The sequence below is a fragment of the Symphalangus syndactylus genome, chromosome 12, assembly GCF_028878055.3.
Source record: "Symphalangus syndactylus isolate Jambi chromosome 12, NHGRI_mSymSyn1-v2.1_pri, whole genome shotgun sequence".
NCBI lineage: Eukaryota > Metazoa > Chordata > Mammalia > Primates > Hylobatidae > Symphalangus > Symphalangus syndactylus.
The window spans coordinates 91,374,181-91,400,806 of NC_072441.2; the positions used below are offsets into that span (position 1 = coordinate 91,374,181).

General features: G+C 40.0%; 1 protein-coding gene across 3 annotated transcripts in view; it reads right to left on the minus strand.

Moving 5' to 3' along the window:
• Positions 1–26,626, minus strand: part of RGS5 (regulator of G protein signaling 5) — a 183,164-nt gene that overhangs the window by 24,073 nt on the left and 132,465 nt on the right. For all 3 annotated transcript variants that reach the window (XM_063627194.1, XM_063627192.1, XM_063627193.1), the window contains one exon: positions 2,058–2,168. Coding sequence is in view for 2 of the 3 variants with exons in the window: in XM_063627192.1 (XP_063483262.1) it covers positions 2,058–2,168 (111 nt within the window). In the remaining variant the exon portion in view is untranslated. The remainder of the gene's footprint in view (positions 1–2,057; positions 2,169–26,626) is intronic.

Here is a 26,626-nt window from a genome sequence, read left to right on the forward strand (position 1 = left end):
AAAGGGCTACTAAAAATGCAAAAAGGGGAACAGAGCTGTCTTTAGGGGGTAGGAATATAAGCACTTATTTCTGTTTTTCTGAATGGTCCTTTTTTTTAAAAAAAAGTGAGAACTCAAAAATACATGTTAAAAAATAGAAAATGCTTTTTAAAAAATGGATTCTACTGATGTCAGTAACCCAAAGAATATGAGAAGGGTTAAAAATACCTCCAATCAAGAGAAGAATTATTTTCCCCTCTGAAAGAAGAACATGAGTTAAAAATACAAAGAAATTTTAAAGTGAGAGAAGAGAGAGAGAGACGGAGCTTATGCAGAAATCAGTATTTCCTGTCAGATAAATGGCATAGAAAGTTGCCAAACATAAGGAGGTGGGATGGGGTTTATGGATTCAGAAGAGAGTGGGAAACTTTTTTATTGGTCACTGTTGAAAATGCAATAGACACAGAATTATTCTCTAGGGATAAGAAGGAATTTTCCAAAACAATTTAGGCTTCTGGAAGAAGAAAGGGGATGGAAGACAAGAGAAGTAAATAATCCAATAAGTGGTCAGCCCCAGTGTTTCTTCAGAACAGCTTCTCTCTGAATCCTTTTTAATCTCAACAGTTTAAGGGTCTACGTGAATGTTAAAGCAGAGATTTAAAGCAGGAAATGTAGAACTCTATTTTTTTAAAGTTAATTCCAACGGATCTATCAATACTCGCATTGTTTACTTCAAAATAGATGTTTTGATCTGTTGCTGCTATGAAATGTGGTTCTTACTCTCCACTACCGCTTGGTGCCTGCTGCTCCACACTGAATTAGCTTCTCCTTTTCAAATGCAGAAAACGCAATTATGCCTCACTTCCTGTTTAGAATCACTTTGAAGTAATAAAAAAAGAGAGGAATGGAAATATTCACTTAGGCTAATGGAAAAAGATTTAAAAAAGAAAAAGAATAACTCATCTCTTTATCTCTCAATCAATCCAGCTACATTAAGTTGAGGTCATTTGGACAAAGGACAGGCTGGCCAATTTACACAAATGTTCCATTTAAAAAGAGAAATGGAGGTTAAAGGGACTCCTATATTTTTACCACACTTCTGTGATATCCTCAAAGCTCTAAGATAGCAGAGTGAAGGAATTTGAATGCCTTGGCCTTTTCTTCTTCCCATTTTCCTTTCTTGATTTTCATGGGTATCTCTGTTTTAATGGGAAGATGGAGTGTATCTGTCTAGGTAGTAACCGTCTCTGCAGGTAGCAGGGATGATGATGAACAATGGGAAAGCTGGGAGTCGTGTTCCTGAGTTAAAGCAGGGCCAATGCACAGTGTGAGACCTGGATTCACTGCCATAACATCATGACTCTTTAGAAGTAATAGTTCCCTAGGATGCCTGAATTGACAGGAGGAATATGTAGGGAGAGGAGAATGGGGATGAGGGAGGACTGCAGAAATCCAATCAAGAATATTAATTTATGAATTGGGAAAAATACTTGGTAAATAGAAATAGCTAGTCAAGTGTTCATTCTTCACTTAAGTAACAGACTTTGTTCCTCTGTTGGACCTTGAGGGGCACTATCTTGGAGAAGGAACGATTAGACTGAAATTGTCTGCCTTGTCCTTAGTATCTTTCTGAGGGTAATGTTCTCACATCCCCCTGCTGAGGAAGCAGCTTTAGATAGTTCATCAGCAGGTAAGCATCCAGGGCTCATAATTAACTGGATCAGGAGTGGTTACCAAGGCAGTAAATGAGCAGGTATTTTTACCACACTGCTGTAGTGGCTGGTATCATTTTATAAGTATGGTCTGTCTATTTTATAAGTATGTCTGTCTCTCAAAAATAAGGCAGAGTCTTATCTTTTATTTTTTAAGTATTCTCCCTGTATTCAATAAGATGCTCCAGACATGAGATAGTTAAGAAAAAAAAAAAAAAGCTTATTTGCAAACCAACTCTCTAAGGGCTCTTATGATCCTTAATGAGTAATTGAAGGGGGTAGTTCTACAGATGAGGAATGGTGCTAAACACTTGAAAAATAGCCATCCTCTGGAGGAAATGAGTGGAATCCATATTCATGACTCACTTCTGGGTCTTGGCTGGTTTCTCTGGCTTCTCATTGTATGGAATGACAAGGTCACCAACTGAGTCTGGCTTCTGGAGGAGAATTCCCAACTTGATCTTAATCTCCTTGGCCCTGAAAGAAGAGACACAAGGGGAAATGAGGACACCATATGTGCATACAGATTTTAAGAAGAGATTTCTTCCTGTGTCAGAGAAACAAAAATATACAAAATCCCATTTCACTTTTATTTTTCTTGTGGCAGAAAGAATACTAATGCAGAAATTAGGACATGTAAGTTCTAATAAATAGCATTTATCAAGCTCTTAGTATGTCCTTCATTAATTTGCACTACATTTTAATCCTCATTATTGTTTTATATGTGTTCTCTCATTTTATATCTGCAGACACTATGGTACTATTTCCATTTTGCAGATGAGGTCACCGAATGACAGGAGTTTAAATAACTTAAGATAACCCAGCCAGTATTTGGTGGAGACAGATGTGAGCCCAAGCTGTCTGATGCTAGAGTTCCCAAGTAGAACTCTGCATGCATTGCCTACTAGTCTTCTGAGGGCTCTGGTCCTCACTATTATTAGATACATGACATTTGGAAAAAATGATCACTTTTTTCATTATACTTTAAGTTTTAGGGTACATGTGCACAACGTGCAGGTTTGTTACATATATATACTTGTGCCATGTTGGCATGCTGCACCCATCAACTCGTCATTTAGCATTAGGTATATCTCCCAGTGCTATCCCTCCCACCTCCCCCCACCCCACAACAGTCCCCAGTATGTGATATTCCCCTTCCTGTGTCCATGTGTCCTCATTGTTCAATTCCCACCTATAGTGAAAACATGCGGTGTTTGGTTTTTTGTCCTTGCGATAGTTTGCTGAGAATGATGGTTTCCAGCTTCATCCATGTCCCTACAAAGAACATGAACTCGTCATTTTTTATGGCTGCATAGTATTCCATGGTGTATATGTGCCACATTTTCTTAATCCAGTCTATCATTTTCGGATATTTGGGTTGGTTCCAAGTCTTTGCTATTGTGAATAGTGCCGCAATAAACATATGTGTGCATGTGTCTTTATAGCAGCATGATTTACAATCCTTTGGGTATATACCCAGTAATGGGATGGCTGGGTCAAATGGTATTTCTAGTTCTACATCCCTGAGGAATCGCCACACCGACTTCCACAATGGTTGAACTAGTTTACAGTCCCACCAACAGTGTAAAAGTGTTCCTATTTCTCCACATCCTCTCCAGCACCTGTTGTTTCCTGACCTTTTAATGATGGCCATTCTAACTGGTGTGAGATGGTATCTCATTGTGGTTTTGATTTGCATTTCTCTGGTGGCCAGTGGTGATGAGCATTTTTTCATGTGTTTTTTGGCTGCATAAATGTCTTCTTTTGAGAAGTAAAATGATCACTTTTTACTGCCAGACCTCAGTTCCCTCATCTGAGGGAGGGAGTTATGATGAAGTTATCCACCATTTTAGATGTTTTTGAGCTATTTCCAGCTATAAAATTAAATCATTCTACTTGATTATTTATTTCTCTCTAAAATTTTTGTTTCCAACTCCTTATCCATTGTTCCCTATGGCTGTCAGACTATCTTATGTGCAGTAAGCCTTGATAAATGACTACTAATTGCCAAACAACAAACTACAGAAGAATTTACTGCTTCTTTGTATCTTCAGTATTTTAGTGAGTAGATATGGTCAGAATTCTGGGTACTCCTCCATGATAGGATGCAACTATTTTCACACTCAGTTTTAAAACTAACCTTCTAATGTATCCATCACTTTATCACAATTCTAAACTAGAAAAGCACCAGGCAAATCTTAAATATTAATCCATAGGACAAGTTGTTGAATATTGGGAGACCCAAAAAGCTACCCTTTCCCGGTCACCTTAGCACTTTACCCATGCTTTTAAGAGAGGGTTCATCATATGGTCATTGACTTATGTTTCTGTTTTTCTACTTGGATATGAGAACTTTTTGATGGTAGGAATTTAGTCTTAAATACCTTTTAACCCCTGTGCCTAGCACAATGCTTGGCAACATAGTAAACATTTAAAAATATTTGCCAAAGTGAACTAAAAATATCTTGATTTTGTTCTTTACAAATCTGCTAACATTTACCTCCCAGTCAATGCTAATCATAACCAAAGTCTTAAAGAGATGTGGTGAAGTTCACATGGCAGCCAAATAGGATTTTACTATTGTACACATACTTTCCTCATTTGTTCACAGGGAGGCTGTGATGAGGCAATTTAAGTAAATGCCTAAGATTTGCAGTTACGGATATTAGGGGAAAAAAATGTAAGGAAACCTGTGGTAACTTATAAAAACTCCATAAATACCTAATTATAACATATTTTCCTTTAGGCTAGTAAATATGGTTTTGAAAACTATGTTTTAGGAGCAGTCATCTCTACAGTGTCATTTCCTTTTCATTTTGTTCTGTTTTCGCTCTTTCCCTAAGACCCTCTCACTGACTAAAGCCAACTCAGGTCCCACAGGACCTCAGATCAAGCTCAGCACGGCATTAGGGTAAAAACTGGGACTGTTCTGCTGAGGGAGCTTATATAACATTGTGAATTAGAATAAGTGTCGCTTTAATTCCAGGCGTTGCAAGTTACTTAAATTATTTAATGTTTAGTTCTTTTGCCTAGAAATTTGGACTGATGAAATAGTATATCCTAAGACTTTTTGAGATGATTAAATATACTAATGCATATGAGTCACTTAGCACAGCATCTGGCATAGAACACGGCTTCTTTAAAGTTAGTTCTAACTACACAATCATTTTTCCAACCCACCACCCATGTTCCCTAGCTTCGAACATTACATTGAAACGTACAAAAAATTCCCCGCAAGTTACTAAGGAATTACTACACCCACAACCTTCTATATTCTACCTCTGGGGACAAGAATTGCCAATTTTATATTTATCTGAAAAATGAAGAAAACATTAAGTGGGGAGGAGAAATACATGCAATATTTGTGGCTACCCTCTGCTGGCTAATGTGCAGTGTTACAGTCAGAGATGCAAGGTGCACTAGGACACAGTATTCCACCCAGTCCATGAAAACCTTCCACCATAATCCATGTGCTCCTGGCTCCATAGGTCCCTCCCTTCCTGTACACCCACCCGTGGGATGCATGCTGCAACTGTTTGCAGTTTCAACCTTGACCCAATAGCCCACTCACCAATATTTAGATAACAATGATGTAATGAAAGTCTCTCATGTTTAAGTTTCTGTTTGGTTGGTTCTTTTGGTTTTAACTTTATCCCCCCCTCCCAACCAACTTTAGTTCCTTTTTTTTCTGTTTCTTGCTCCATTTGAACCTTTTGCTTTTATAAAAGGCAGAAAAATATTTGTGTTTGATTTCGTGATGCAAGAATAATAGTTGGAGATTAAGGGATAATTAGAACAAAGAAATCGAATGTATGTAAAAGAATTATTAGTGACTTAATTCATTTATTCCTTACTGATTTACTCATTGGTCATGTTTACTGTGTCAGGAAGTATGCAGTAAATATACAAACACCATTAGGTTTGCTCCTTGCTTTCAAGGTGCTTTTAGCCCAGAGAGGTCTTAGATGTGGAAACAATCACAAATAGGTGCTTAAAGACAGACTGTCCAGAAAGCAGCAGAACTTGCGGAGGAGCACCAGTGTCCACAAGGGTAAATCGGAAGAACTTCTCAGAGTAGACAAACGTGGAACTAGAGAATGAGCAGCAGTCAGTCAGTTGGGCTAGAAAAGAATGAGTGTTCCAGAGAGAAGGGTGGGTGCGTGTTATTTTAAGGGATGTAAAAGTAGCCTGTACTGCAAGAGGGTGAAACGTGAGAGAGCAGAAAGCTGATTTGAAGAAGTTACTCTGCTTCCCTTCCAGATAAAGGGATGGATGTTGGAGGGACCTCTATACAGTACGTAGCTTGCAGCAAAGTTGGTATGAAAACAAACAAGAGATAAAACTATTGAAAAGTGCCTTTCAAAGACTGTCTGTAAAGAAGTGGCATCCTATCATATGAACTCAGTGTATCTCACATTTCCTTTTACTATTTCAGGATGCATTTGCTGTGAAAACACCATTTATAAATGGTAGTTAAATGCTCAAGACATACCACAAAATCCTTTTAAAACCAGGATAAATCAGTACCCTACTACTATTTTATCTATATCACTGCCTAAATAGAGTTTTTTGTGGAATGATCTAGAAATCAACTATCATTTACAATATTGCCAAAAGAAAATCGTATTCCATTTCCTCAGAGCAGACTAACATACCAGAACATCAGGTTATTCTTCTCCTCCTATTTGCCCTGGAAATGTAAGGGAGAAAAGATATTCAGTGCTTTGGAAACACTTCTTTCTATGGCGTCAATTTCTGGCTTGGTATAGGCTCAAGTATAGAGCATTATAAAGTTAAGAGTATTTAAGTTGTGAAGTCTATTAAATTTAATTAGGAGTTCGTTATTCAGGGAATGAATAGTATTATTGCATTTCTGCTCATACAACAGTAAAGTTTAAAGGCCGAGGAGTTGACAAATGCTGAAGTTCAAATCACTTTAAACATTGCACTCTTTTCACAAGACTAAATAATGTTAGATTTGTTTTACTCCTCAAGAATCCCTGGAATATTATTTCATCCCCCCTTTGCCTTTCCTCCCTACCATAGCCTCACAGACGTATGAAAATAAAACAAACCAAATGAAAAATTCAAACAAAACAATAGCTCCAGCCTACCAAACTATTTTCCCTTTATAGATAAACTTGAACGTATCTGACATTAATTTAACATCAAAAACAATACCATCCAGAGAAGATAATTTTCTAATTTGTTTACAGTTTCATGCTCAGTCTCAGGCTCTATTTGACTGCACACTAGACATTTTTTCCTGGCCACATTACATTAATGCTCGTTAACAAGAAACTATTTTTATCTCCTGTCATCTCTCTTCCTCCTCTTGTTATTCTTTTGTTTTACAAAGAAAAACTTGTTTTGAAATAAAATCAATTGAAAATGCTTGAGTTAAAGTTTAATTGAAGGCTCAGAGGAAGATAATTCTTTGTCTAGATGACTCACACTAGTGATTCCAAAGTGAAAACAGTTTGAATAATTCTGGGGCTTTGCAGTTTTAAATCTGCTCCCTGTGTGGGTATGCTGGCTGGCTGGGAAGTCAAAACTCAAAAGGCCACGGACCACCTCAGTCCTTCCTGCTAGTGGGTGAATTTAGTGGGTTATCACCTTAAGATGCATAAGTGTGGAAAACCAGCACAAGCAATCACTAAAAACAGAAACATAGTTAAATTTTGAGAAATACAATTATATTCCACCAGAATGTGTGAAGAACCAATTATGTATAAAGTCTTATAGTAGGTGTTTCAAGGGTTACAGAGTTGTTTCTCACTTCAGAGACACTTGGAAGAATTGAATATAAAACACATATATGTAAACTGTATAGCAGATATTTTTCCAATCACTGATGAAGGTAGGTGGAGTATAAAAACAAAAGAACATAGGCCTGGCACAGTGGCTCATGCCTGTAATCCCAGCACTTTGGGAGGCTGAGGTGGGTGGATCATGAGGTCAGGCATTCAAGACCAGCCTGGCCAAGATGGTGAAACCCCGTCTCTACTGAAAATACAAAAAAAATTAGCCAAGAGTGGTGGTGGGCACCTGTAATCCCAACTACTCGGGAGGCTGAGGCAGAGAATTGCTTGAACCCAGGAGATGGAGGTTGCAGTAAGCCAAGATCATGCTGCTGCACTCCAGCCTGGACAACAGAGCGAGACTCCATCTCTAAATAAATAAATAAACAAACATAGACTCTAACCTCAAGGAGCCCTAACTTCCCAGTCTGCAATGGGAGACATTATATACCTAAAAACTGCTCCCAGAGCCCTCTGAATTTTCCATTCATGGCATTTTTCAATTTGCATTTATATCTCCATATATATATGTATATGCGAATATTGTCTATCTCTCCCATTAAAGTGTGAGGTCCCCAAGAGCAGAGTGAACGTCTGTTTAGTTCACAATTACAGCTTCAGCACTTAGCACAGGGCCTGGCATTTAATAGCATTCAATAAAGATTTGCCATGTAAATTGATGAATGAGCAAATGAATGAATGAACTGAATTGCTAGGTTATAGTAAAGCTGCATTTTGGGGTGGAGTAGGTGAAATATTGGAGTGCAGCTTAGAATGAGTCACGGAGGACTAAAATGTCTCTAATTTGCTAACTGGACAGAGGTAACACCATTAAATGATTATAAGCACTGTAAAGTAAGTGAATTCAATTTCTGTCCTTGAAAGAGATTGAGAATGGTCAAGTGCGGCATTTAGTTCCTCACATTATATAGAACATATGCTGATGAGAAGAGTCAGGGAGGATAATTGCAATCACTAGCAATCTGAAAAGAATCAATTATGAGGCCATAATTTTTCAGGATTTAAAAGAAACAGAAGTAGCCCTGGGGCATAGGCTATTCCTGTGGTTGAAAGACTTTTGGCAATCACAAACAGGTTTCGCTGTAGACGCCAGACATATGTCAGGAACAACGAGAAGGAAGAAGAGAGGGAGGAAAGTTGAGAAGCATAAGGCAAGATTTTTACAACACATTTCCAAAAGAGGTGTCCTAACATCGGATAATCCAATTTAAATTCAATGCAATTTAAATCCATGTCGCAGATGCCCCCTGCTGGCCGTGGGAAGGCGTGAGCATCAGCAAAGAACTGAGCAGAGAGCAGATTGGTTTCAGGCTGCTTCCTTCTGAAGAAACACTACGAAGCTTCTTTCCACGGACGAAAAAGAACATGTCTGGAATAGATACCCAGGAAAGATAAACACAAGCTTCTAAAACACTCGCTAGCCGTCAATGTCCACAGCCGAGAGTAAGACATTTGCCGGATTAGAGACCAGAGGAGAGAGGAGCTCTTCTGAGTTCCGTGCAGCTGAGAATTAATCTGAGAGGTAGAACCCAGCAGAGACTGACAGAGGGAAGGGGGCCCAGAGGGTGCCTGCGCGGGCCCATCAAGAGGGAGGATGCATTTTGTTGAAAGCTGGAACAGCCTTGTTCCTGGCTGCACATTTAAAACTTCAGATCAGTGGAGTTTGCTCCTCGTAGGTGGCTCCGAGACAGGGTAATGGATGATCTTGAAAACCCTTAGGGGGAGTATAAGAATATGCTAGTGGAAAGTCAGCTCAGTTCTGGGACTGAAATCCTCAACTTGCCAGGATCCTCAGCATGGCCCCTAAAATCAAGATGGACTCTTAACTGCAGGGAAAGGCAGTGCCGGGTGATTGTGGTGGAAAGAATCTATCGTTTTGGCATCTACCATCTACCCTTTTTCTGAATTAACCTACTTCAATTTGAACTACAGAAAATTCACTCATTGCTTGTGCTTTAACAGCATATGAAAGAGAAGTTTAGTAATACAGTGTGATATCATGTTAAAACATATTTATTTTCTTACTTGATTTATATAATTAATATATGATACATGATGGAAAATGACTCTATGGTTAGTTAATATGAAATACTCCTCGGGTGCTCCAGATGATAAAAAGGTGAAGAAAATGCTAAGGAATATATAGTAGTAGTAGTAGTATTAATGTGTTATGATATGACTTCAGAAACGAAAGCTCTGTTTCTAAACACAAGTGAATCATTCCCTAGCAGTGTTTTAGGCTTTCGCTCATATTAGTGATTAATTACATAATAAGCCCCTTCAAACTGTAAGATGGCTGAAAAGATGGAACTGACAATGTCATTTGTGTCAAATATATTCACAGAAATCACGTTTATCTATTATACCCTTTCAACTCTTGATATGTTCTAAAGTTTCCCTTCAGCAGATTGTCTTAATAACAACTCTTTTCATTTTTATGTTCAAGCTGTTACCTCAACTACCCCAGGTTAGCTCATTTTCAGTAAGGGACCATCACAAGTAACCTGCAGTAACAGACTAGGAAGTCTCCCAGGGTTCTTGTTTAAATAAGCTGACTTAATTTCTTAGGACCATGGTGGACAGAGAAAAGCCTGTGCAGGCCGGGTGCAGTGGTTTACGCCTGTAATCCCATCACTTTGGGAGGGCAAGGCGGGCGGATCACCTGAGGTTGGGAGTTCGAGACCAGCCTGACCAACATGGTGAAACCCCGTCTCTACTAAAAATACAAAATTAGCCATGTGTGGTGGTGCATGCCTGCAATCCCAGCTACTCGGGAGGCTGAGGCAGGAGAATCCCTTGAACCCAGGAGGTGGAGGTTGTGGTGAGCTGAGATCACGCCATTGCACTCCAGTCTGGGCAACAAGCGTGAAACTCCATCTCAAAAAAAAAAAGTAAAAAAGAAAAAGAAAACCCTGTGCAGCCTCTCCTTTTGTCCACTTATTTATTCAACAAATTAAAAGTATGTTTACTGAATGCCTACCACATGATGTATGCTATAATATGTTTTGATATTTTCAATGAAATAAAAAAGATAAGGTCCTCTCATCGAGTTTATGTTTAAATTGGGCAAGACAGATACAAAACAAGAAATGAAAAACAATGAAATAAAAAATTTTAGCTGGTTGTAATCACTACAGTATGACATTATGTGTGTCATAGTTAATTCAGCTACTTGACCTAATCAAGCATTCACATCTCAACGGTGGTCAACAAGCTCTTTAGAAAGACCATGCTCCAAAGGTGGCTGCTGTAGCTGCCTCAGCTATCCCTATTGAGATCGAAATCAGAAGCTTTGCCAACTAGCAGAACGCGTGCTAGAAGTGAGTGTTTACACGTAGGCTTGTTCATTAGATAATGGGCTCTCCAGTCACAATAATATTCAAGTTATTTGGACTGGTGACACTATTGTGGAAACCCCCACCCATTCCATAGAAAGGTTTTGAAAGTGTAATTCACTCTTAACCCTTAGAGATGGCACCTGTGGCTTGATTCCCACATAGTCCTCTCTCCAGACATTGATGCTAAGATTTCTTGTTGCCTGATATCAACTAAAAGGTATTAGAATCCCAGCTTAGAATATTATTGTATCTGAGCAAACCCTTCATACAAGGTGTAGTCAGGGCAGAAAGAACTAGGACTTTATTGAGATTATAGACTAAGTCATGCAAACATTTTACATGAGCTTGTTAATAAGTATTTGTCCAAAAAGTATGGCACAGTTGGATTTCATTATGCATAGGGTGGTCTTGCTTTCATAAACCTGGCCCTACTTGTTAGGCATCCTCTTCTTCAGTCACCTGGGGGAGAAACACACTTTATCTCCCCAGATCCCTGATATATCCAAGTGTGGAGGACCACATGAGGTCACCAGACTTTCATTTAATCATACAATTCCTGAATCTAGGTGCAAGGACTCCACCCATGATCATGCAGTCACCCCTCTCCACGGCAAACAAGCAGAAAACAAGTGATCTGTAGCAACTCTTAAAGATAATAATAATAGCTTAAATACATATTAATGTATCGGGTGTTAATTCATATGTTCCTTCACATGTAATTTTTCCTCTTTAAAGATGGTAGCCAGGCATTTCATGCTTTCTTGCCTCTGAGGGAGTTGTGTTGTGATGTCAAAAGCAAATGATAATTGACAAGAGTATCCCATTTTGGTATTTGTTTTCCAAAACCCCAAAATCACTGAGACACACCAGCTTGTTCCCAGAGAGAAGGAGTGAAAGACTACTGTATTTGATGAGTGGTAAAGAAAGAAACAGAAAGCCTGAGCGTGGTGGCTCATGCCTGTAATCCCAGCACTTTAGGAGGCCGAGGCAGGCAGATCACCTGAGGTCAGGAATTCAAGACCAGCCTAGACAACATGGTGAACTCCTGCCCCGTCTCTTCTAAAAATACAAAAAAATTAGCCAGGCGTGGTGGTACGTGCCTGTAGTCCCAGCTACTGGGGAAGCTGAGGCACAAGAATAGCTTGAACTTGGGAGGTGGAGGTTGCAGTTAACTGAGATGGTGCCACTGCGCTCGGGCCTAGAAAACAAAAGGGAGACTCTGTCTCAAAAGAATTAAAAAAAAAATTAAAAATTTAAAAATAAATAAATAAAAGAAGCAGAAAAATAGGGAAAAGAGAGAGAATCCCTGAGAAAATGTCAGAGGACAGGGATTTAGGGTTCCATAACTAATCAAATCCTCATCTTCTCTAGCCACATACGCATTTTCAGGAGTCCAGGGAGGTGGTAGGAGCACAGAAGGGGACAACTATGTGGTACCCCTGATGAGACTTGATCCTAAAAGCACCAGGGTTCCTACCCTTAACCAGGACGATACCTAAACCCACACAAGGGATTCTAGCTTCAAGAGATTATGAAGCTTCGAACAAGAAACTGATAAATAATGATGCATTTATAAATTTTCAAACCCAGCCATCTACAAGCGTGAAAGGCCCCTACCCCAACACACACACGTACACACACACAAAGATTGCTTAAACTTAAACAGGAAGTGTTCAGGAGAACTTACCGTAAAATGGTGATGAAACCATGGAAATTGTGAACAATAAATGTGGTGAAGTTTCCATTACAGAAGAAAAGTCATCAAGAAAAGACTAGCAACCAGCTGTTTTGGATAACTAAGTCATATGACCACCTGGATCTGTCCAAGCAATATCATAAGATACTTTCCAGATCCCCATTCCATTACTACAGTCAAAAGTAACATGTTGAATTGTGTTAAATCTTCCCCACACTTGGCAGAGACAATGTCCAACTCCCAACCGTGGCAAAAATCCTGTCTCAGATTATATAACTGGAAGCTTGTAAAGCAAATACGATACACGTTAAAAAGACTGTTCCTAGAGAGAAAGTCAAGTGGAACATTGAACTCTTAGAAAATCCAATTAATACCAAAACCAAACTCTTGTTTTCTTAAAGCAGGAGACAGAATAACATAGTGGTAAAGGGCATGGATATTGGAGCCAAACTGCCCAGATTCATCTTACTACATGTGTGACTTTTTTTTTTTTCTTTTTTTTTTTTTTTTTACTTTTTTTTTTTTTTTTATTATACTTTAGGGTTTTAGGGTACCTGTGCACAATGTGCAGCAAGTTTTTAAACCTTACCTTGCCTTAGTTTTCTCATCTGTAAAATGAAGATAATAATGGTATCTATTTCATAAGCCTCTTATGATTAAGTGAGTTACTATATGTGAAACACTAATATTAGTGCCTAGCACATGTACTATGGTACTCCCTAAGTGGCAAGCTTTATTATTATTATTACTTACAGAAAGTCCTGTGCCAACGGAGGAAAATGTCCAGCTTATTAACAGAAAAAAATGACAGCTGTCAACACAGAACGTAACATAGAGCATAACAATTGGAAATAGAGAAAAAAACCCAAAACAGTACAATAGCAAAAGATTTGTCCTTGACTAAATCCTATTATCAACTCAGTCAGTACTTTTCTGGGTGATCTTGAATATGTTATTTGAGCTCTCTTGTTTTCTGTCAAAAAAGAAAAGGAAGAAAAAGAGAAAGGGAGAAAGGAAATAAGTTTAGTGAGAAAACCTCTAATATCTCCTCCAGCTATAAAAAATTAAGATTTCAGAAGTATCACATTCAATATATTTACTATATAAATGAGAACAATCAAGGACCTGAGGTGTTCAATGCCTTGTGAATGGCACCATGTATTCCTTATTACTCAACCCTTCTTCCCAATATCCCACTTTTATGTAACTATAATATTCTCCTTACTCTCACAATTTATAAATGCTCCAATCTACATTATTTAGACTTTCTTCTTCATTGCCAATAGCTAATCTGTCACAAGTGTTTTTCTGTCTTCCCAGAAAATCGTTTTATTTTTATTTTTTGAGACAGGGTCTCACTCTGTCACCCAGGCTGGAGTGCAGTGGCATGATCTTGGCTCGCTGCAGCCTCCACCTCCTGGGCTCAACCAATTCTTCTAACTTTTGTATTAATATTTTTTGTAGAGATGGCATTTTGCCATGTTGCCCAGTCTGGTCTCAAATACCTGAGCTCAGATGATCCACCCGCCTCGGCCTCCTCAAGTGCTAGAATTACAGGCGTGAACCGCCTCACCCAGCCAAGGAAATCCTGTTAAATGTGTCCTTGCTTCTTCATACCTATATTTACCACGTTTCTCCAGGTCTGAATTACTGTGACATTCCACCTGCCCATTTCCCTCTTCCTACTGCAGTGCCTTCAGCACTCCCTATCAGACCAGCCTTGCAGAGACAATTTCCTCCTCACCTACAATGGTTCTCTGTATTAACCACAGTAGTTCTCAAACTTCAGTGTACACCCAAATCACTTGGAGGTCTGGTTAAAACACAGACAGCTGGACTCCACCCCAAAGTTTCCTTATTCCCACGTTTTTTGGGTGTACAATTGTGCGAGTTTTAACACACAGATTATTGCTACAGTTAGGATACAGAACAGTTCTGTAACCCCAGAAATTCCCTCATGCTGCCCCTTTGTAATGAAGCCCTTACCGTGTTCTTTCTTATTTTTATTTTTTTTTGAGACGGAGTCTCACTCTGTCGCCCAGGCTGGAGTGCAGTGGTGCAATCTCGGCTCACTGCAGGCTCCGCCTCCCGGGTTCACGCCATTCTCCTGCCTCAGCCTCCCGAGTAGCTGGGACTACAGGCGCCCGCCACTACGCCCGGCTAATTTTTTGTATTTTTATTAGAGACGGGGTTTCACCGCGTTAGCGAGGATGGTCTCGATATCCTGATCTCGTGATCCGCCCGCCTTGGCCTCCCAAAGTGCTGGGATTACAGGCATGAACCACCGCGCCTGGCCCCCTGTTCTTATCCCTAGCAAACACTGATCTGTTTTCCATCCTTATAGTTTTGTTTTTTCTCATATACATAAGATCATATGGTATGCAACCTTTGCCTCTGGCTTTTCTTCATTCAGGAGGTCTGAGGTGGGGTTTGAGGATTCACATCTCTGGTTCAGGACCACACTTTGAGAACCACTGATCTACCATATCTACTTCAAACATCACTTTCTGCCTTCTAACATCCTCAACTGCTAACCTTATTTCCCATTATTCTCCACAACCACATGTACATCTACTCCTGTTGGCCTCCACAGTATCTCCCAAGCACACCATCTTTTTCTCCCTCCACTTCTATGCCAGTTTAATACTCCAGGATCAGAACAAGTCTCACTCTTTTCTTGAAACCTCTGTAACTACTCCATCCCAGACTGCTTTCTTTCTTATCTACTATAAAATTACAAAACAGAGGCATATTTAAGGGGCCTCAGAGAGCTTTTAGTTTTCAACCCCCCCCATTTTAAAAGTGGAAAAACTGAGATTTACAGAAATTAAAAGATGTTTCCAAGTTCTCATGGCCAGTAAGTTACAGAGCAAAGAGCAGAACACATTCCTTCTTCTAAAGTTATGGATAGCACGTTTTCACGGAATGAATCTAGCTTTTTGTAAATGTATACCTAAGAGTCCCGTATGTATGTACTCCCAGTGAGATAGCAAGCTCCTTGAGGATGGGTGCCTTGTCTTACTTCCTTCGTCTCCCCAGAGCATCTTAAAAATAACTAAGTACCGTAAAGTTGCTTTAACTCTTAGGATGACATAGATGATAAGACCACAGGTTCCCACTGCTTGGGTTTATATTCCAACTCTCACTTACCAGCAGAGTGACATTGGACTAATTAAATTCCAACCCTTAATTTCAATTCCAACCCTTCATTTTTCTATGTAAAAATGGTGATAATAGAATTTCTAACTCATAGATATGTTGTGATGCTAAATAAGTTAATGCATTAATAGGTTTAGCATGGAACTTGGTGTATAGTATTATAAATACTCAATAAATGTTACCTATTATTATTATTGTCACTATCATATTTGTCCTATCCCTATCATCATATCTTGCATATATGTGTTGATTAATAATATGTTAATGGATGAATGGATAGGATAGGATAGGATAGGATAGGATAGGATAGGATAGGATAGGATAGGATAGGATAGGCTAGGCTCAAGAAAGATCTATTTAGGCCGGGCGTGGTGGCTCACGCTTGTAATCCCAGCACTTTGGGAGGCCGAGGCAGGCAGATCACAAGGTCAGGAGATCGAGACCACGGTGAAACCCTGTCTCTACTAAAAATACAAAAAATTAGCCGGGCGTAGTGGCGGGAGCCTGTAGTCCCAGCTACTCGGAGAGGCTGAGGCAGGAGAATGGCGTGAACCCGGGAGGCTGAGCTTGCAGTGAGCCGAGATCGCGCCACTGCACTCCAGCCTGGGCGACAGAGCAAGACTCCGTCTCAAAAAAAAGAAAGATCTATTTGGCTAACATTCAAGGTAAACTCCTTTCCGAAGATTTCCACCTCATAATAATGCAACCAATTCTGATAGCAAAGAGAAGATACACTGCCGGCCTCTTCATTGGAAACTCCTATGGAGTGACAAAGAAAGCAAGTGTGGAGACCTCCACTGCTGCCTAGTTCAGCTCAATTACATTGTATTATCACCCCCTTGGTGCTGTAATTTTACTTTAGTTTTTAAAAGAGTATTGTTTTTCCCAAGTACTGGCCACTCCCTACTCAAGGATTCCCGTGGAAATTGAGATATTTCCCATGCTTTTCTGGACTGTCTCTGACATGCTATCCCTCAGAGTAGGTTACTGGGGGTAAGGAAGGAGACAGTGGAAGGACAAAACCAACAAGACAGAAACAGTTTATTTCTCTTTGACCTTAAATTCTCCCATCTTATTCCAAATGTTGTTGGCAGGATGGCTGGACTTTTGGCAATTCATTTTGGAAGCCAGATAATGAATAGTGGGAAAATTGTCCTCAGGTCAAGAAAGACAGGCATTTATGGTTTATTTTGAGTTCCAAAGGTGGAGGGGTCAGAAGGGATTCCCATGAGAGCTCCTCTGAACACTGCAGTCATTCAGAGTCTTTGAGTGTCTCCATGTCTTCCTGCTTTGAATTATACTGAGGGACTTTATAGGCTGAAAGTTTCTTATTGTACATGGCACTAGTAACTCATTTTATATATCACAAAAATATAAATGAAAAGGGTAGTAAAAGGTATTGGAGAAGGAGGGAGGGAAAGAGAAGAAATGTAAAATTAGTTGAGATCTTAATAAACATTAACATGTATTACATCACTTAATAAAACTACAGTTCCCAGAACTTTAATGTGTCCTCTCACAATACATTTACATAAAAGATACAAATTCATTACTGCAAACAACAATACTTAGTCAACATTTATCTTTGCCAGCTTTTTAAAAGTTTGCTGAAGAAAATAATAACATAACAATGAGGAATAAGAGGACTGTTTCTGAAGCACAGAATTAGATCTCAAACCATTTCTTCTTTCTCCCCCCAAAATTTAACAGCCACTTATTATTCCCAAGATTTCTATTTTCAGGAACAATCTATTTACTGATTCATGCACTCAATTCATTTCTGTATTCATTTACTTGTCAGATTTTAACAGAGCAACCACCATTTGTCAGGCACTATACTGGATGCTATGGGGTTGTTTTACAAAATTAATAAGCAATTATTCCTGACCTCAAATTGCTTCCATTTTACAAAGGAGTCATGTATAGATGCTTTTATTGAGATGCAGCTGTGATATGGTAGAAAGAGCCCTTGGTTTTGAATTAGCACACCTGAAGGTAAACTCAGGGTTATGGAGTGCATTTTCTGTCCTTGGGCCAGATGTTTAACTTATTTGCTGGTAAAATAATAATGTTGATAATATCTACCTTGGAAGATTATGCTAAGAATTAAATTAGATAATATCAAATACACAGACAAGTTGACTGAGGAAAATTGAGTAAAAGTGATATAAACTACAAGAATAATTGAAAAGTTCTGTGAGAGTTTATAGAATGAAGGGACAGCTTTTCCCTGAGGGAGATCTTGCTGGGACCTTGCATGCCAGAGAAGGAAATGGTATTGGTTTGGATCTCAAAGTGGGCGCCCTCTTTCTGTCTTTCTCTCATCTCTCCAGTGATTCCTTCCAATGTTTAATATGGAAGTTCACATTTCCCTAATAAGTTTTCTAAAAATTTCACATACGTTTTCGAGGTACATGCAAATCACATTCCTGAAAACTTCTCCTCAGCATTCTTAGACTATTCCTTCCTTTTCCTCCCAATGAGCAATGCAGTCTGCCCTGTGGTTCTTGCACATTGAGGACTAAGGAATAGAAACTCGCCTAAATTGTGTGGTTCCTGGAATAGGAGTCACTAAGTTAGAGATCTGGGCTTAATGGAGCAACAAAGTCTAGGAACAACAGGGTGTCTTTGGGCTGAGTACACTTTTCTAGACTGTAGACATGAACCATTTTCAACAAATAGAAATGTAATTTTATGTACTTCAAATGCAAGTCACAGGTGACAGAAGACCATCAGTTATAAAATACACCACCAAGGGAAACAAAAAGGCCTGAGAACTTGGAGAAGCCACAGAGAGTGTTAGGAAGCTTTCCTGACCACCCCATCCCTCCAAAAAAAAGGGAAGAACAATGTCTGTTAAATTAAAAAGTATCTAGGTGACAGAGAAGAGTTAACAAGGCATAGACACAGAAATAAAAGGAGAAAGGAGAACAAGTCAGATGGCCAAAGTTACATCCTCACATTGCCCTCCGTGGTGGCAGAAGGGACTTTGCAGAAGTGACAAGTTAAGGATCTTGAAGTGGGAATTTATCCTGGATTATCCAAGTTGGCCCAATGTAATTACAAGAATCCTTGTAAGAAGAAGGCAGGATGGTCAAGTCTGAAGGCAATGTGACAATGAAATCAGAAAGAAAGATTAAAAAATGCTATACTGCTGGCTGTAACATGAGTCAAGGAATGCAGGTGGTCTCTAGATGTTAGAAAAGGCAAATAAATCAATTTCCCCCAGAACCTCCAGGAGGAATGCAGCCCTAGGGATCCATTTTCGATTTCTGACTTCCAGAACTGTATGAGAATGAATTCATGTTGCTTTAAGTGACTAAGCTTGTGGCAACTGTTATAGCAGCAAATATGAAACTAACACACCTCACTTAGCTTTTGTTTTTAAACTTAGTTAACTATAGAAAATAGACATAAAACCAGTCAGACTGTTCTCTGATCCTCATTCTACCATTCTATTTTCAGTTAATAGATAATCCTAATTCTTTTAACCTCTTTTGAATTATCTGTTTCTCAGCCTTATCTAATCTTCCTCTCCTGAACCAGATATTTGTTCCAATATTGCTCCTTCTCTCCTAAACCCAAAAGCTCAAACCAGACAAGTGTCCTATAGTCTTTATTTACACACACACACACACACACACACACACACGCAGAGGGGTGTGAGTGGGCTTCATTTTTATGGCTATGTTACCTGTGAATTATTCCCTGGAGTCTTGCATATGGGAGTCATGGCTGTTTTTTTAAATCAAATTAATAACTAACAACTATAAAATTGTCCAGGAAGATCAGGGCTTTTGACTTGAAATCATCTAAACATTCCTAAAAGACAAGGTGAGAGTGCAGAAGAATGAACTCATCACCTGCTAGAAATAGCTTCCCTTTCACGTAATCATATTCCATCAAGAGTCCAATTATCCTCTCAACCCCGCAGGCTCAACTTGGTTATCTGTGATCCTCCCTTCTCTCCTTCCTCCTGTCATCCAGTTGTCTCATTTACTTTCTAATGTTCCTTGCAAGGGGCCCTTTCATGGGAGTCCCATTCTTACACATCTGTAGGGAGATGAAGATAATTCCTGATGCTTTCCAGTTACCTGTTCTAGATCCATTCTGAGGTTTGGCTGCAAGGTTGTCGCAACCTGAAGATAACTAAGAAAAAGCAAACATTAAGAGAAACCACACATTTCTCAGTTAACTGCATGGTTCACTCAACACATGCAATGCGTAAACTTATTTAGTGCTCACAATAATCCTATGAGGGAGGTATTACTGTGACCCTGTGACCTCACAGAGAACTTAATTTGCTTAAATTCACCAAGTAAATGATAAAGGTGTAATTTAACCTGGTCTCATGCCAGCATATGGGCTTTTAATTATTATCATGCAATATCACCTCTCTTAGTTGCTCAGTTATTCTAACTGGCAGTTATACGCATCTGGCAAATAGAAATAGAGAAAAAAAAAAAGTCTTTTTTTTTTTTTTTTTTTTTTTTTGAGATGGAGTCTCGCTCTGTCACCCAGGCTGGAGTGCAGTGGTGCGATCTCGGCTCACTGCAACCTCTACCTCCAGGTTCAAGCAATTCCCCTGCCTCAGCCTCCTGAGTAGCTGGGATTACAGGTGCACACCACTACGTCTGGCTAATTTTTGTATTTTTAGTAGAGACGGGGTTTCACCATGTTGGTCAGGCTGGTCTCAAACTCCTTACCTCGTGATCTGCCCACTTCGGCCTCCCAAAGTGCTGGTACTACAGGCATGAGTCACCGTGCCCAGCCCCATTTCTTTTTGAAGATAGAAAAAAAAAAAAAAAAAGATTGCAATGTAGTAACCAAAACTTTGTGAAAGATGTGCTAATGGAAGAATACATATCTTAAAAGCAAAGACAGGTCCTAGCTACTCGGGAGGCTGAGGCAGGAGAATGGCATGAACCTGGGAGGCAGAGCTTTCAGTGAGCTGAGATCATGCCACTGCACTCCAGCCTGGGCAACAGAGCAAGACTCCGTCTCAAAAAAAAAAAAAAAAAAAGATAACATTATGAATATATGACCAAAATTCTTAAATAAAAGTTTATCCGATAAAATAAAATGAAGATGAAATGTAAATCCAGAGGCCTTGCATAAGCTCAAACTCACAACTATGTGACCTTGGACAAGTCCCCAAAATAATTTGGACCTGTTTTCTCATCTATACAAGAAGGAATTTGTCTGTTACCCTGAATCAATTCTCAGTCTGTGATTCTAAGCTGGTCATATTAGAGAAAGGGAAAAATAATCACATCCCATATATGGAGCAGAATCTATCAATTCAATTCAATAGACTTTTATTATATGCCTCTGTGTGCTCAAAATTGTGCTAGGCACTCATTCCTAGTCTGTCATAATTGTCAACTGGCTTTGTTATTCTTTTCTTTTTCATGCTCTCGAGCCAGTATCCATTTAATAAAATGTTTTCCATAAGTAGTTAATGGCAGTTACGTATCCCTTTCCCTCAGCTGCACTCCAGCCATCTGCACTCACATTTCAGCATAATTACAAACATCAGGGCCCAATCTGGACCAGGAAGGGAGATAAAACCTAAGCTATACTTAGTGGATCCAGGAGATAACAGATTAGAGGGAAATTTAAAAAAATAAAATAAAAGTTATTTTAACCCTCAGATTAGAATTTGAGAAAACCTTATTTGCATTTTTCTCAATCTTGCCAGCTAAATGAGAATGGCTATGGCCCCCTAGTCACCTATAGTATGTGTGATGTTATGCTATACATTGGTTTTCGTCCACGGTTCCTTGTTCCTAACTCCCATAGCACTTGTTACAGTCTTTTGTGACGAGTGTGTTAGGCCTCAGGAAACAGAATCTCTTTCCAGCCTTCCTTTCACCTACCACAGGCAGGACTCAAATCTTCTCCCACCTTTGTGATTGTGGGTCTTAAGACACTCCCCTGACAGGTCCCACCTCATACCCTGGCAGAAGAAACGCTTCCATAAAAACCCAAGAGAAGTGGGTTCAGGGAGCTTCCGGATAGCTGGACACCTGGAGGTTTCCAGAGGATGGTGTACCAGGTAGGGCATGGGAACTCCGCGCCCCCTCCCCCATGCCTCACCCTAGTGTCTATTCCTCTGTATCCTTTCCAATATCCTTTGTAATAAACCAGTAAATGTTAAGTGTTTCCCTGAGTTCTGTGAGCCACTCCCGCAAATTAACTGAACCCAAAGGGGTCCTGGGAATCTTAACTTGAAGCCAGTTTGTCAGAAGTTCCAAAGGTTCGAACTTACCACTGGTAGGGGGAGTGGTCTTGTGGGACTGAGCCCTCAACCTGTGGGATTTGATGCTATCTCTGTGTAGATAGTGCCGGAATTGAACCGGAGGACTCTCAGCCGGTGTCCACTGCTTGGTGTGTGGGAGTTTTTCCAGAAGTCGCAGAAGTCTTCTTGATGATTGTTGTGGTGGTGTGAGAGCAGACAGAAAATACAGCTTGAGGAGAGTTTTTCCGACATAGTATGAAACTGCAGCTGCACTGCACTCAGTTACTAAAAGCCAGAGTTATCAATAGAGTTTAGAAATGGTGGTAGATCTGACTCCTGAGGAGCTGCTTCATTGGATATGTAAGGAAATACAAACTAAGACGAGGCATGCTAAGCATAAAATCCCATAGTCATTGTTATCTTTAATAGCTAAATTCAAAGTGCTGGGTTACACCTCAGTGTTGGACCAAATTCAGGTATAAGTTTGTCTGAGCTTTAGCCACTATCCTGAAAGGCACCCACAAAAGGAAAAATTACGCAGAACAACAGAACTACCTGTGAGCCCTTTGGTGACCCAAAAGATAGTAAACAGGGAGAGGGCACAACCCAGGAACTACTGAAACCAGCGCATACAGTGTGAAGGAGTTCCTTCATTTTATAGACTGGTATCATCAGCTTCCTGAAGAACCTTTACTAAAATGGATTTGGGGTGGATTCTGGACCCACAGCTCAAAATGAGATAATCACAGATGCAGATGGTAAAACAGGATCCAGAGACACAGGAGGTTATTCCTGAGGGAAGAGGTAGCCTGGCAAACTAGGAAAAAGTTACTGTGGCTGGGCTTAGTGGCTCACGCCTGTAATCCCAGCACTTTAGGAGGCCGAGCCAGGCAGATCACAAGGTCAAGAGATCAAGACCATCCTGGCCAACGTGGTGAAACCCTGTCTCTACTAAAAATACAAAAATTAGCTGGGCGTTGTGACATGCGCCTGTAGTCCCAGCTAGTTGGGAGGCTGAGGCAGGAGAATCGCTTAAACCTGGGAGACAGAGGTTGCAGGGAGCCAAGATTGCACCACTGCATACCAGCCTGGCAACAGAGCGAGACTCCATCTCAAAACAAAACAAAAATAAATCTACTGTAAGGTTGTAAGGTCTGTCTATCCCAAGAAAATGAACCGTTCCTTTCCCCACATAAATGCCATGTAAAACAGCCCAGATGAAGCAGCTGTTCTGCTTAGAGTACAGGCCATGTGGGACTGTCTTGTGATAATCAGATTATTCACTCACTGAATATGCCTGTGTTCCCAGGACATGGTAAATGCTGTGGGTAAGAAAGCACCATTTGCATGGGCACGCCATATAATCTTACTGTGGCAAAATTAAATGACAATCTGGGAAGCTTTATTGAATTTGCTATCTTGGCTTCCCCTCATGGATTGTACATATGCTAATAAAAACGATACGAGTAGTTAACAAGAGGATGGCAAAGGGCAGAAGGAAGAGTCAAGGAACTCTTCCCAAAAAGGTAAAAATGTTTAAAAAGTTATTAAGACATTAGGTGATTCAATGGAGCAAAACAAACAGAAAAATAAAGAGATGTAAAATGGTACTCATGCAAGCATGGTAAAATCTTTAGAGGGTTATTAAGAAGTACGATGAATAAAGAAAACATTGACGGGGTTAAAACAAGGGTCTTAATACAACACTGTCAAAGTTGGTGTGGGTCAGAGTGATCTCTGGTGATTAAAGGGCCCTAACCAAGTCCTTCCATCTACCCCAGTTTGGAGAAGCTTAAAAAGCCAGAAGACTAAGATTACAAGGGGAAATATGACCTGCAATTGCTTGGAGCAAAAGTTAGACCACTCAATTGAGATAAAGATTAATAAAGGAGTAGGGGTCTCTGGGCTTGACCCCCTTGTGGGAACCCAAAGCCTTTTGCTATGAGTGGGTAAATGGTCAGAGAGTGGAGAAGAAAAGTTTCCAGAGCTCCTAGAAGCAGGAGTCTCATGCTCCGTGGTACCAAAACCCATTGGTAAAGTCCTCACTTAGGCTACAATGAAATTGAGAGAACAGAAAAATTTGAGATTTGATAGAATTTGAAATTTTATAGAATTATGAAAATATTTGAATTTGGTAGAATTATGAAAGCCGGAATGTTTAAGCAGGCTCTGTGTGAAATGGTTATATTATGGGGATCAACACTGTATCTGACTGGGGAGTATTTCCCCTACCTAGTATTGTAACACAGAAGACATGTAAATCTGCTGTCCAAACAATGCTAATTGAACACGCTAAATTAGAACCAATAAGATTGCTCAAGCCCAAGCAATATACAGCAGAGGCTGAATGCACATATTCTTTGTTTGAAAACCCTATACAGAGCTTAGACTGAGGCTTATAGCAATACCTGTGAGTGCCTCCCCGTGACAACTATGAGGATTTTGGACTAGAGAATTTCCATTTGAGGGTCAATTATTAGCTTGCTATTGGACATTAATATAAACTACCTCTATAACTGAAGGACATAAAATAATCTTGAAACTTGAAATACCCATGGTGTCTTGGTGATATCAGAGAAACACTCTAATGGGGATGGCAGTGCCTGGAAAAGTTCCATAGTAAAATTAACAGGATCTTACACATGATTATACTACCTGGAGAATGCAAGGAGAAGATACCAGCAGGGAGCCCCTTTTCCCTTAGGACTGACTGTGGAACTGGGTGAGGAGCTGCCAAACTCTATCATCATTTAGACAATACCCTATAAACAGTGCTCGACTGACTAACAGAGTTACTTGGTTTGTGGACAGTAGTTCCAAGGTGTATGGACAGCATCCTGTTGGAAGGCTGTCACTCCTATCAAAGAAGATAAAAACAGGTGAGCCCAGTGGGCTGAATTGCATGTTGTTTTCCTAGCAATGATGGAAGAATTTAACAATGATGAAAGCCCCTGTGTTTCAGTTTTTACTGACTCATGGTCAGTGGCCAATTGCCTGGCTATATGGTCAGTGGAAGCCTAGTCCATTAAAGTGATACCCACATGGGGCACAGCTCTATGGAAATGACTATGGGAATTCAAGGGGTTCATTAAAGTAGGACATGCTGATGGCCATCAGAAGTCCCTTTCAGGTTTGAAAGGTGATTGGATCTATATATATATATATCCCTCTGTGCTCTCCTGTGGCGGCCACCTGGGTCCATGAAATGAGTGGATATGGGAGTACTACAGCAAGGCAGAGATGGACTAAATCTGGACATAGTCTTCTTGCACACTCTGTAAAACAAAATGCCAGTAAGAACTGTCCTGTTTGTCAGCAAAAGAGACAGAGACTGCCGACGGCTATGTGGCAGATTCTTGAGGGGAAGGGCAGGAACATAGCTGGCAAGTGAGACTGATGCCAGTAGCCTTGGAGGGCTACAAATGGGTCTTGACAGGAATAGCCACTGACCCTAGAGTGCGTTTTGCTTATGAAGTGTCAGATGCAAATGCTCAAAATGCTATAAAAAAAAAGAAGAAGATAGTGCAGCAATTTGGGTAGCCAGCCATCATTTAGTCAGACCAAAGAACACACAGTATAGCCTGTAATGTCCAACAATGAGCAGATAGATATCCTCTTCAGAGTAACAGTTTAATGGAGAAGTGAAACAAGTAACTGAAACATTGGTTGTCTAAAATGGGAGCAGTGAATGTGTGAAGGGCTGGCTTACTGCCTTCATGAGTGTTTCTTATTATGCCATAGTCTAATCCCTGGTCTCTGGCCATAAACTCCTGGCACAAAGTTGCTAAAACTCTCTAATTTCCTGAGTGATAAGGGTGCTAGGAGCACCTTTTGTTCTAAGACTTGGTTTCTGACCCTGGTTCTTTACACAGAGCTCCTAAATCCCTTGGAAACTCCTGGGTAAGAGGACCATGTTTTGCTCTAATGAGGCAACTCTTGGTGGCCTCCTGGATAAGGGTTGGTCACTAGAAAAACCAAACCATGATTAGAAGCTTGAAGCTTTCAACAAAGCTTCCTCTGGGGAGAAAAGAGGGGCTGGAGATTGAGTTAATAATCAATTACACTAAGTAATGAAGCCCCTATAAAAATCTCTAAAATGCAGGGTTCAGAGAGCTTCTGGGTTGGTGAACAAGAATGCATCAAGGGGCTAGGAGGGTGGTGTGCCCAAAGAAGTCACAGAGGCTCTGTGCCCCTTCCCATATACCTTGCTCTATGTACCTCCTCATTTGGTTGTTCAACTGTATCCTTTGCAACTGTATCTTTTGCAATAGCCTTTACGATGTATCAGTAAAAGCAAAAATGTTTTCCTGTGTCTTATGAGACATTATATAAATTATTGAAGCTAAAGAAGGGATTACAGGAAACCCCAATTTATAGCTGAACTTACAACTGGCATCTGAAGTTGGGGGCAGTCTTGTGGGGCTGACCCCTTAACCTGTGGGATATGATGTTAACTCCAAGTAGATAGTGTCAGAGTTGAATTGAATTGTAGAACACACCTTTGGTGCCTACAAAAAGTTGGAGAATTTCTTGGTGGGGAAATCCCACACATCGGGTGTCAGAAGTGAAGTGTTGTATGAGGAGAGAGAAAAAGTTTGTTTTTTCCCACTTAGTGTAAAATCCAAACTATGAAGATAGAAAATACCTATTTGCCTAAGGTGGAAAAAATTCCCATCAAT